The 12,927-nt window shown below is 39.9% G+C and overlaps 1 protein-coding gene across 1 annotated transcript; it reads right to left on the bottom strand.

Moving 5' to 3' along the window:
- Window positions 1-7,713, bottom strand: LOC117664008 (armadillo repeat-containing protein 12-like). The gene is made up of 6 exons (XM_034414701.3): window positions 7,455-7,713; window positions 5,619-5,767; window positions 4,856-4,990; window positions 1,522-1,695; window positions 808-879; window positions 1-413 (listed from the first exon to the last, which is right to left on the bottom strand). Exons 1-6 carry the CDS (start codon window positions 7,591-7,593, stop codon window positions 45-47), a joined length of 1,038 nt encoding a protein of 345 aa, XP_034270592.1. The 5' UTR covers window positions 7,594-7,713; the 3' UTR covers window positions 1-44.
- Between the last annotated feature and the right edge of the window lie 5,214 nt (window positions 7,714-12,927).

The following is a 12,927-nucleotide window of genomic DNA, read 5'->3' as shown; positions in this document are numbered from 1 at the left end:
TATTTCTAAAGATAATTTAATTCCGTGTTAAATTCTGCAAGGATCTAATAGATAGGTTCAGCATTGGGGCCGTCAATGTTGATCTCACAGAAGAATTTGCTTAAAGAAGAATTGGTGCTCTGGATACCAGCCATTTCCCCCTCCTCATTTAATTGCAGTTTCAGAATAACTCTGCAGGCTTGAATCTGCACTTCTTCCTCGGGATGAATGATGAGGGAGAGAAGACAATCAGCTAGCCGAGAATTGATTCCAAAAAGGACCTCATGGAGTGACAACTCATTGTATTGCCAGTGCCCTGATTGGTAATGGGGAGTCAGGCGACCCTCACAGAGTCGTTCCACGAGCACGAGCAGCTCAAAGAGCAGGCTTCCCAGCTGGGAAGGTTGGAGTAGGCTGAGGAATTCTGGATGCACCTTAAAAAAAGGAAACGTCGTGAAATGTAAGCCTTAAAGAAAAAGATAAAATAAGTATCTAACAGACTCTTCATGTCCTGCTGGCTAATTGATTTCATCTTTTGACGGTAACAGACTTCGGATTCTTTTATAAGAAATTATCTCATGACAGGAAAGATGTATTTTGTTTTCTGACATCTGACATACTCCGTGTTGGGATGCAATCCCTAGAATGTGCAGATTGCAATGGGAATTGCAATGTCGGCATGTTTGGAAGATACACATTAGTGTATCTTCCATTTACATATTTATTTCTGTCTGTTTGATTAAATAACTCCTTAAAATCTACTTTTGATCTTGAGTATTTTACTTCCTCTCCCAAATATCCCTGTGGAGGCAGGGAAGAAATCTTTACCTGGCAATTCATGATATCAAATAACAGTTCCTCCTTCTGGGCTAATGTGCTAAGGAATTTTAGAATCTGCACCTGAAAAAAAACCACAAAAACTTTCAGACCATATAATCAGTAAAGGTAGGGGTGCTTATGTACGCCATGGCTTCTTCATTATGGCCCCCCAAAAGCTGATGATATTAGGAGTTTGGGCTTAGAGTAGAGCAGGGATGTCAAACTCAAGGCCCAGGGGCTGGATCTGGCCTGTGGGATGCTTAGATCTAGCCCATGGAGCCGCCCTAGAAATAGCAAAGGACTGGCCCATGCCTCTGCCAGCAAAAATGGAGCTTGGGAGGGCCGCATATGGCAGGCTCCGTTATCAGCTCCACGAGGGCAGGCTCCGTTATCAGCTGCAACAGTCTCCTACCGCCCTCTGCCAGTGAAAATGGAGCTCGGAGGGCTGCACGTGCCCCCCCCCAGCTCCATTTTTACTGGCAGAGGGCAGCAGGAGGCCGTCGCAGCTGATAATGGAGCCCGTTTTTGCTGGCAGAGCGCTCGGGCCAGCAGAAATGCCCCCACATGAGTGATGTCAAGCTGGCCACGCCCACCCTGGCCACGCCTACCCAAGTCGTCCCCCGTTCCCCCCGAGGTCAAACACAACCCTGATGCGGCCCTCAATGAAATCAAATTTGACATCCCTGGAGTAGAGCATATTGGACAGTCCATGAACCAAAGTACCTGAGCCAAATTGGTCCCCATCTGCAAAATGTCCATTAAAGTGGGCAAGAGCTTTTTCAGGAGAGGTTGCATGTGAGTTGGCCATGGCAATCCATTCAGTAATCTCAGTCCAGCAACATGTATATCGGTGTCCCAGAATTCAGTGATCATTTCAAGAATCTTGGGCATGAATTCCTGCAAAGAACAAAACAGCATTTTTTTTTTATTTGTGAGTAATAGGGCAGAAATCCTTTGTTTCAGAGGTGTGCTACAAGTAGCCTTTAAGTGCTGAGCCAGAGGCTGCATTGCAAAAAGTAGTGAGCGAGATCAGAACAAAAAAATAAAACTGGATTCATTTCACTTACATTCTAATTAAATACAGTTAATATGATTACCCTCAAGTCATACATTTCATAATTTCCCCCTTCAATCAGATTAATAATTACAATTTGATAACATTTAGAGCTCTCTGAGGATGCTGCATACACTGATAGTGAGCCTCAGGTTATATATTTCTTACTATGTATCATTGCAAACACCATTTGTATAAGAACTGATGCTTTCAGTTTTTTTCAGTTTTTGTTAAATCATTAAAGCACTAATATTTTACTATAAATAATGGTTTTTGTTTTTTTAAAAAGAGTTTTCTTTTCCAAAATCAAAAAAAGCATAAACATACTGGATGATTCATTTTGAGTGCATTATAGTAGCTGTGCAGTCCTATAATAAATCTTATTCTTGGAATTGTTTCATTGCTTAATAATTATTTACTATTCCAGATGAGTGTTAGATAAAATATAAACAGAACAATTCTTGAGCACCAGAGAGTATCAGAGGAATAGTTTAATTTCAGGTGAGAAACAAGCCAAGAAAAGGAATTTATTTTTTGCCCCTTTGGGAGGAAACATGTTTTCCACTCTTGGTTTCACCTTCTAGAGAAGAATAGTATCCTTCTAACACCAGCTTCTGAAGTTGAGTTTAGAAAAAGAAGGGAAAAAGAGATGGAATCCCACAGGAGGAATGTAGCAACTCAACTTGCAACATCATCTATTCCTCCTCATAGTTGGGTGATGAAAGGAAAGGAGTGATTTCTTTGGAGAACCCAAGAGCTCCTTGAAGAGACATTAATAGCAGTGTTTTCCCACAACTTAAGTGCAGCACCAGTGTCTCCATTGAGCCAGAAAGGAAACACAAATGCCAAGACCATGTAAAATAAATGGCATTAGTAAACAACTTACAAACTCTTGCAGACTCTGAAAATATGCCGGGTATTAGGACGGTACAGGACTTCCTGTTCTTGAGAGAAGCTGCAAAGACAATAGCTGTGCAGGGTAAACCACAGTGCACCTACAGCTGTCATTTTCTAGCTGTCACCAAGTTTGATATTTGTGGGACACAAAAAAACACTAAGGTTTTGGCAAAAAAAAAATTATTTGTCACCTATAAACCAGATGATCAACAAAAATGGGGCTCTCATTCCAATATCAGCCAGTGGTTAAACCAGTGCATTACTCTGGCACATTCATACACAAAGCATCTTATAACTTGCCCCAAGAAAGCTATGGTAGATCTCTCAGTGTCATTGCTCTAGTGACGAAGGATCATAGCTGGATTTATCATGAATAAATCTTAAGCAGACCAGATGATGAATCTAACAGTCCCATCCAGTTGAAAGAGGAAGAGATTCCAAGATTTAGAGAAGTGTTTTGTGTATGATTTATTGATGTAATATTTTTCTAGTTGTACTTGTGAGCTCAATTAATAAAGGGCAGGGTTCATTAATTGCAAATTGTAAGGTTGAAATCAAAACCAAATTGACATTTCTCGTTGGGACTAATTTCTGGTGATAGAGTACTTTATGTTATGCCTAACTACTGATTATGCAGATTAAAATCATGCAGCTTTCTATAATTTATTCTTCATGCAGCAACTAGCCTATCCCTTTGGAAAATTTGGATAGTTTTTTTCCGGGAGATAAACAAACATCCCTCCCTTCCCTTCCACCCCCCAGCAATTTATTTGTTGCTAAGTCATTGGCCCATGAACATTTTCTTTGTATTCCAAATATATTATGAACATTGATCAATTTTCAATTTCCTAAGGATATCCTGCATGTCCTGCTTTTGCTGTGGGGGAAAAAAACTCTGTATTTTTCTGAGAGTTCAAAACATAATTTAGTAGCTGAAAAAAAGAATCAAACTTCCCATACTGTACATAACCTATTTGTTGCCAGATTAATTACAGTTGGAAATGTCTCTTTCTAAATGTTTCTTGTATTAGACATATTTAGTAAAAAAAAAAGTTATGTCACTCGTATGCTAAATGCTTTGTTTTGATTTTTAATGCATTTAAACTAAATCCACTGCAAACTGTACACCCTAGTATTACAGTATATAGTCTAGAACAGGGGTGTCAAACTCACGTCGTCACGGTGGCATCATATGATGTATTGGAATTTTTTTCTCTTTTGCTAAACTGGGTGTGGGCGTGGCCAGCACATGACGCACGCTGGGAGTTTGACAGCTTTGGTATAGAAGACACATCTAACCAGGGGCTGAATAGCAAGTGGGATCTTCTTCCATAGTAAGGAAAGACTCTGATTCATTATGGTTAGCAATCAGTGGTGAAATCCAAATTTTTTTACTACCTGTTCTGTGGGCGTGGTTTGGTAGGTGTGGTGTGGCTTGATGGGCATGGCAAGGGAAGGATACTGCAAAATCTCCATTCCCACCCCACTCTGGGGCCAGCCAGAAGTGGTATTTGCCGGTTCTCTGGACTACTCAAAATTTCCGCTACCAGTTCTCCAGAACCTGCAGAACCTGCTGGATTTCACCCCTGTTAGCAATCATATTACAGGTATGGAAGAGAAATGTGGGGGAGAAGAACCAGTATTTTCAAATATGTTCATGGTTTCTTTCACAACTACCTTGTGGGTCTCCTAATTTGATGCCTTTGATGTTATATCCATTACAAATGACTTTGATACCATTGAAGTGAGAAAGAGATTCTTTCTCTTTATGGAATGGTTCTTACAGGTATTCCAACCAGAAAGCCAACAACTTTCAAATAGTGCTGGCTTCCTGCATTTCCTACAAATGAACTGATAAATAGATAGTGATTATTTTAGTTGTTTTTAATGCAAACACCGTCATCGATCAAATTTTGTGGCCAGCATGTTCACAGCTCTTCTGTATTTTCTATACGATATGCTTATTTTTGAAGAAAATTCACAGGTGTAGCTCTAAGTTTATAGATGACAATGACCATAATATCAAATGACAATCATTCACATGTGAATTGATACTGATATATGTAGGTGTCTAGCATGGAAATACAGTACTATATAAATGATCACCTGAATTCTGATTCTAAATTTCCAGATGCCAGCAAAAGCCTTGAGAGCATGCATTGTCTGAATCTTGACACCCATATCCGAATCATCCAGGAATGAGGCCACAAGTTTAATATCCTCATAAGCACATGCAGATGCCTGGGAAAAAAATCAGAATTAGTGTGTGTATAAATGCATGTATTGCTAAGTTAAAGCAAAGCGTATGAAAGTATATTCAATTCCATTTAATACTTCGTAACTTTTCACATTCAAATAATGACCCGATTTTTTTAAATTTTAAAATATGTGAAGTAACCAGTTATTTATTTCTTCTTACCTATTTATTTAACCAGCTATTCTGGTTTCCAAACATTCATAGTAAATCTTAAGATACAACACTTCATGATAGTCATAGGATACTAAATAAGCAATCAACATAAATCATACTAGGCTACTAAATAAACACTATAAATCGCAAGATATAAGCAACCAAGTTATAATCATAAAAAGATAAGGAGATAGGTAATAGGAAAGATGAGAAGAGTCAAACAAATTAAGGAACAGAAGTCTGAAGCTTGCCAACTAAATTTATTTTTTAATTATGATAGTATGATAGCTGTGAAATAAATTTCTTGAAGTATGGAGTTCAAGAAGTAGGGAGTTCATGCAGCAAACAATAAATAATGTTCTGCCTAATTATGCTTAACTATGTCAGTTAAAAAAAAACCCTACCAATTGGCTCAGTCTTCCATCATTGTATTATACCCTTATCATTCTGGACTCTCACCTCTGATTCCAATAGATAAACACAACGGGTGATTCCATGGAGTATCATATTCTTGGAGTAAGCATCTAGCTTTGGATTGAGAGAGAGCAAAAGTCCTCTGAGTTCTCCAGAATCCACCTCAGCTTTACTCTGGTGAGCTAAAGCAAGTTCTAAGAGTGAAAAGGGGAGGAGAGTAGGAGGAAGACAAAAATGAGAAGTGATCAGGGAACTTAAGTGGAACTGAATGGAATATAGATGAGACTCAGTAAAACTGGTGATATACTTTGACCAGCTTTCTCCAACCTGGTGTCTCCCAACATGTTGGACTGCATAATTTCTAAGCAGCAGAACAAAGCAGATTCATTTAGAGTGATGGGCAGAACTAAGATAAAATCAACACCGAGTTCACACAAAATGCTGAAGCATCTTAAACAGAGTTTATTAAATAAACAACAATTAGTTATGTTTCCATGTCATGAAGAATAGTTTCTAACCCATGATTCTAACATTGCTCTGTGTATGACCTGAACTAGTGTTGTTTAGGCAACAGAATATGAGGAACTACTAGACCAGTGATGGCTAACCTTTGTGCCATCGCGTGCCAAAAGTGGGGGTTGTGCGGGGGGGGGTTGCATGCATGCGTGCCCACACCCATAATTCAACGTTCCCCCCGCTTTTAGCACGCGACGGCAAAACAGTTATCGGTGGGTCTGGTAGGCCAGTTTCTTCACCCTATAAAAGAAACCACATTGCTCTCTTTTAGAGGTTGTATATATTAATGTTCTCTGTCCAATCTGGCAGTATTCAAATGGATTGGACTGCAATTCCAAAAAGAAGTGTAGGAGATGATCAGCCTGAGCTTGAGGAAGGGTCAAATACATCATGAGTTTGGAGTCCCTTCACGTCCACAAGGGATCTAAGTCCAGCCCTCCTTGAATTCCATTGACTCTTCTCTGCCACCAATTTGCCTTGACCATTAATAGTTCAGATTCTTATTTAGAGGTAGCATGGAAGAAACTTGTACTCATTTGAATATCCCTGGTCCCTGATTTTTTGTGCTTGACACATGGATATTGATCATGGGCTATTGGGGATGGTTATAGTTAAAAACATCTGGGATGAATTACATTGAGAAAAACTGGTATAGATGTGATTCAGATAGTAAACCATCAGCTTCAGTACAGGTAGTCCTCGATTTACAACAGTTCATTTAGTGACTGTTCAAAGTTACAATGGCACTGAAAAAAGCGACTTATGGCCATTTTTCACAGTTATGACCTTTGCAGCATCCCCATGATGGTATGATCAAAATTCAGTTTCTTGGCAACTGGTTCATATTTATGACTGTTGCTATGTCCCAAGGTCACAAATATAATCTTTTGTGACCTTCTGACAAGCAAAGTCAATGGGGAAGCCAGATTCACTTAACAACCGGGTTACTAACGTATCAACTGCAGTGATTCACTTAACAACTGTGACAAGAAAGGTCGTGAAATGGGACAAAACTCACTTAACAAATGTCTCACTTTAAGAACACAAATTTTGGGCTCAGTTGTAGTCGTAAGTCGAGAACTACCTGTATAGGGAAAGGGAAAGGCCTAAATTGAGTTAATTTTCGGTAAATAATCCAAAAAACAATTTTATATCAGATTCATAGAACATGGTATCACACCTCATATGGCTTGGCAAAGTTTAATACTATTTATTTGAAGCACAGTCACAGGTGCAATTGGTTGGTAGCTGACTGTTAAACCAAGTCTTCAGAGAAACTGCCATATAGATAAATAACTGTTTATCACAAGCACTTCTGAAATGGAGCAAAATACATTGACATCTCCCTGAATCCATATTACTCACTGGCTAAGGGAAGAGGCTCTGGATTATGAGGAGGACTCTTGATCCCTTCCATGATGGTCTTGGCCACCAGGAAAATAGCCCCAGCTCCTGTAGCAGCAGATACCATGTTTCTTGTTGTTACCAGCTCTAAATACTTCATTTCCTCTTCTTGAATTCCCAGGGATCCAGATTCAGCCTAGGCCCTGGCCTTCCACAGATCCTTAAATAGGAAAGGTTAGATGGATTGTGCGTGGTTTATGACATCACCAGATTCCATCATGACACCTACAATACATCATGACAGCAATCTTTTAAGGAAGAGAGACCTGAGTTTCAGATATTGGATAAGACTGGGAAGAACAGCTAATAAGAAGTATGTGGATTGTCTATCATCTGGTTTCCATGCTAAACTTAGAATTGTACTGGTTAGAAATTAATCATATACTGTACATTCCATAAACTGTTTGATTTGCTTTTGACATGAAATGTTAACTTTTGAATTAACATTAATGGTATGACTTATAACAACCTTCTTATGGCAGTCAGTGTGATAAAATTACACATTGCAACTCCAATGTAAGATTGTCAACTAGAGCTTCTAGCCAGCACAAACTTTTGGAAAATTAATTGATTTGACTACAAGTCCCTTAAATCTCATTGCACTTGTGCAGCTCCTGATGCAATCCATTGAAAAGAAATAACTTCCATAGCAATATACTGTATGTGGGGTTTAAGTTATAGGGCATACCTACAATTTGGAAGACACAGCTTCATACTTTCTGACTTCCATTTTATAAACCTACACCAGGGGTCTGCAACCTTAAACAACCTCAAAGAGCCATTTGGACCTGTTTCCCACAGAAAAGAAAACACCGGAAGCCACAAAACCTGGGTGGGCATGGCCAATTTGACGTCACTCACTCCCACTCAATCACATGACCTACCCAGCCGGTCATTAGGGCAGAGAACCAGTTGTTAAAAAACACTGGGAACCACAAAAACCCTTTGACAACTCTCTCTCTCCCTCCATCCCTCCCTCCCCCTCTCTTTCCCCCCTCTCGCTGTATCTCTCTATGTCTCTCTCTCCTCCTTTCTCCCTCTCTCTGTATCTCTCTGTCTCTTTCCCTCTTTCTCTGTATCTCTCTCTATGTCTCTCTCTCCTCCCCCTCTCTCTGTATCTCTCTCTCTTCCCCCCATCCTGTACCTCTCTCTCTGTACCTCTCTGTTAGTTTTAAAATCATACAACAGTCTTTCAAAGTATTTTGTGCTCTCTCTGGAGTTAGTGCACAAAACTCTGGCAACTCTGTGCAAAGTTAACTTTGAGGTAGCCTGTTTTCCTGAACAAGTGCTCAAAGAAAGAAGGAAAGTGTGTGTATTTTCAAAAACAGCTGCTGCTTTCTTGAGACGATGTCCCTCCAAATATGTTAGATTGCAGACTGAGAAGTCATAATCCAATACAGTATATTCAGATAATGCCAACCCGGAAATGCTGAGCAGTACATTTACGGAACAGGAGCTGTTCATAATGATGGTTAGGTCTTCGTAACAATCTTTTCTTTCAGTCCGTTGAATAACCTCATAGAATCTCAAATGGGAGGGTTTCCACAATACAGAGAGAAAATGTCTGACTAACAGCTAACACAACTTACAACTGAACAAAGCCTAATTAGAAAAGGGAGCCCCAAAGCCCATGGTTGTCTACTCATTTAGCTACCAGAAACATTGCCTTACTTGCTACGGATGATCCCTTAACGTCATGCATTTAGCCTCAAGAGGGCGCACTTGTTCAGAGTTAGAAATGAGAGTAAATTTACAGAGGCGGCTGCTAGATAGGTTTGGTTGCTGTGGGCTCTATCAATCAAGAAGTACCACAAACTGTTACTGAAGGAATATGAAAAATAATGCAGACACCGCAGCATTAATGTAGCATGTGCCTCTAGCGGTGCTCTGTTCAGACCATCTGGCTTGCTGGCACCAGGGCTAGAAGATATGTAGACCTGGCTGTGGAAAATGGTGCCAAACATTTCCAGATGCCTTTTTGGGAGGAGAGCTCCATATGTTTGTATTTGTAGAACATGACAGTTGTAATATATACATGACCCCCATCCGCCAAAGCTTTAGGCTTTGAGCCTAAAACTACTTATCTTTTCTGTAATGCCAGCATAAAAGATTATCTTGCCTAAATTGTAAAGTTGCAATATCATCTGTGTGATCTATTTTACTTTTCTTTTCAGCAAGTTTTTTTCATCCCGGGTGGCATCTATATCACAAGGGAGGCTCAAGTCCTCTTTGATGCGAGTATGTTAAATTGAACAATGGTAGTTCAGGCCTTCTATTGACCAGCACAGGGGTCTCCAACCTTGGCAACTTTACGACTTGTGGACTTCAACTCCCAGAATTCCTCAGCCAGCATTCCTCAGCCAGAGAATTCCTCAGCCAGAATTCCAACTCCCATCAATTCTTGAACTTCAACTCCCAGAATTGATGGGAGTTGGAATTCTGGCTGAGGAATTCTCTGACTAAGGAATGCTGGCTGAGGAATTCTGGGAGTTGAAGTCCACAAGTCGTAAAGTTGCCAAGGTTGGAGACCCCTGGACCAGCCTATACATGATACAGAGTGGTTACTTAAACAACTCCCTGTCTCCTACAGCATCTGCGCAGCCAGTTTGATACTCCAGGATTGGTACACATTGGTAATTTAAACAATATCATGTATTAGGATGCCTGAAGTGTAGTTCCCTGTAGCAATGCCCCTGGCATCTTCACCCATGTCTTTGGCAAGGGAGAGTGAAGCCCCTCACTTCATTCTATCTGGTCTGTTGCGCTTGCCATCTTTATATTTTATTGATTTGATTGAAATTTCTTTGTTTGATTATTGTGAGTTTCCTGGAGTCCTTGAGAGCTGAGTGTCAATTATTTATTTATTTATTTATTTATTATTTTATTATTTTATTTATTTTATTAATTATATTTATATACATCCTTCTCCCGAAGGACTCAGGCGGTGAACAGCCAAGATCAAATACATAAACATAAAAGTTAAAAACAATTTAAAACCAGATTAAATACTTTGGCCCACAATTAAAAACATCCCATTAAAATCCAATTTAAAATTTAAACCGTTAAAATTAGGCTAGCCCAGCTTGCTGGAATAACAAAGTCTTCAGGGCACGGCGGAAGGTGCGCAAATCCAGGATCCTCTGTACCTCTGGGGGCAGCTTGTTCCAGAGGGCAGGAGCCCCCACTGAGAAGGCTCTCCCCGGGGGAGAGCCCCGCCCTATGGGAGCGTACTGGCCGGTGGGAGGCTGTCGGCTGCAGAAGGCGGTCCCGTAAGTACCTAGGTCCTAAGCCATGGATTTAATTAATCACCGTCATCGTCATTCTCATCATCATTGACCATCTGGATTGAAGCAACCCAGATACAAAAACTCATGTGGTCACCTGCACATTTTTTGCACTAAACAGTCAAAAAAGAGATTTAAAAAAATAAATAAAACAAAGCATTCCAACTTAAGTCAACTCAGTTGCTCTTTAACAAAACTTAGAAGTGATATGGAAAATGGATTGTATGAAAATGAATGGAAGACAAAGAGGCAATTATTTGCATGCCAGACCAATTGGAAACATGCTTTATTTAATCCAGTGCAGGTTTTTCCCCCTTTACAGATTACTTCTTAGTTTAAATCACCTGGCATTTGAGTACCATAAAAAGAAAACTAACCACTGAAATACAGAGATGAAAGTCCTGTAATCATTTGCAGGAATGACCCTGGGAGACAGGAGAAAGAGTAGTAGTCTAGACAAACATCATGCCAAAGGTATCCCGATCCACAGAAGGAAAAGGGGTGTAGGAAGTATTTCAGAAAAGACACCTCCCCCTAGTTTTCTGAAAAAAAAATAAAGGAGGGAAGTTTTGCAAAATTCTATTACTGTAATCTTACAATACAGTAGGATTAGTTCATTTGTGTGTGCTTATTGTCTGGACTACCTAGAAAATTTCCCACTCATTATAGGAATTGTGGGCTGGAGCATCCCCAGCAAAAATCTGTCTTGCCTGTATATGATGAAGACTTCATGCATATCTTTGAGAATATTTGTTGTACAATGCTGAACTACATGCAGGCAGTCTGATCAGGCTGTGCTCTTCATGTTATTCTAAGCAGTCCTGGCATATGGTGGCCAACTTCTACTCCCAAATCTGAAAAAGCCATTTTCCTCTCTTCATCCTGTTCTTTTGCTGTCTTCTCAGCTTCTTTTTTAGAGAAAGAAACCAAGAAATTTCTATAACTCTCTCTTACTCAATGACTCTTCTGTTGTGTTTCATAGGCCACAACTCAAACTCCTGATAAAGTACTCTGTAATTAAATTCTTGTTCCTCCTAATAGATTTAAGTGGGAGTGGGAGGCAAGGGCTTCTTCTTGCAAGGATCGATCTGCTTTCACTGATGAAAGAACTTGGACTGGGAAAGACATACTGCTTTTTCATTTCACCTTTTGGAAGAGAAGGAAGTAATGCTCTGTCTTAAAGACGATCTCCTGTGTGGAGTTTGATTAATTTCAGTGTTAAATTGCTTTCTCTGTCTTCCAGCCCAGCCAATCATCTCTGTAAGCAGCATTCCTCAGTTCTTATTGATGGAATAATAATAGTTGATACAAACAGAACAGAGCTAAAGCCAGAATGCCGTGAGACACGCAGTGATCAGCTATCACAATCCAAGATGAGTGGACTGTTTTCAAGCTGCCTTTTGCATATCATTGTACAAGTTAAAAATTCTCTTCCAGAGCAACTATACTATTTTATTTTACATGAAGGAAAAGCAACACTTATTTTTCTAGACAGACCAGTGGTGGGTTGCCCCCGTTTCTGAACGGTTCTATAGAACCGGTAGTAAAACCGGTGGGAGGCTCTGCCCACCGACCCTGACATCATCAGGAAGCTTCTGCGCATGCGGCCCCGTTGCGAACTGGTAGTAAAGGTAAGTAGAACCCACCCCTAAGACAGACATGATGCTGCTGAAGCTTTTCAGTGTGTTCATTTCAAAGACTCTGAACAATCCCCTTGCCTTTACGACTTGCGGCATCAAAACCTGACATCAGCATGTTTCATATTCAGCACCCTGAAGATCACTTTGCATATATTATTTTCAAAAGAAAAAAGTTTTTTTTTTCTATAGCTAAAGATGAGGGTATAACACCACCCAGGAAATGCTTCCCTTGAAATGCCTTTCAAAGGAAATATATTTATAACTCTCTTAGGCTGGTGGGGTTTTAAATGTATTGCTTAATACATTTAAACTCATTTTGAGAACATGATACATATTTTGTTTTAAAGGATCGAAATGGGAGACTTTACAGTGAGTATGAATTCCTATGGATTAGCTCAGCCTTGCCACAATTTAAGACTGCCTTCATCCATGATTCGTTGCTTGTGAAGTCCTGGACAAATGTCATGGGTTGCGTGGCAAGACTTAGAGATATTGGCCTAGGTGGGCGTC

Source organism: Pantherophis guttatus, chromosome 3 (genome assembly GCF_059756535.1).
Source record: "Pantherophis guttatus breed Tessera chromosome 3, ASM5975653v1, whole genome shotgun sequence".
NCBI classification, from domain to species: domain Eukaryota; kingdom Metazoa; phylum Chordata; class Lepidosauria; order Squamata; family Colubridae; genus Pantherophis; species Pantherophis guttatus.
Note: the sequence above shows the minus strand (reverse complement) of the source record. Positions and strands in the feature narration are given on the sequence as shown.

Coding starts and splice junctions, on each gene's coding strand:
- LOC117664008 (XM_034414701.3), bottom strand. CDS start 7,593: ATGAAGTATTTAGAGCTGGTAACAACAAGAAACATGGTATCTGCTGCT. Junction 1,696..4,855: donor AATTTAGAATCAGAATTCAG/GTGATCATTTAT, acceptor TGTTCTTTGCAG/GAATTCATGCCCAAGATTCT. Junction 880..1,521: donor TGGGGACCAATTTGGCTCAG/GTACTTTGGTTC, acceptor GTTTTTTTTCAG/GTGCAGATTCTAAAATTCCT.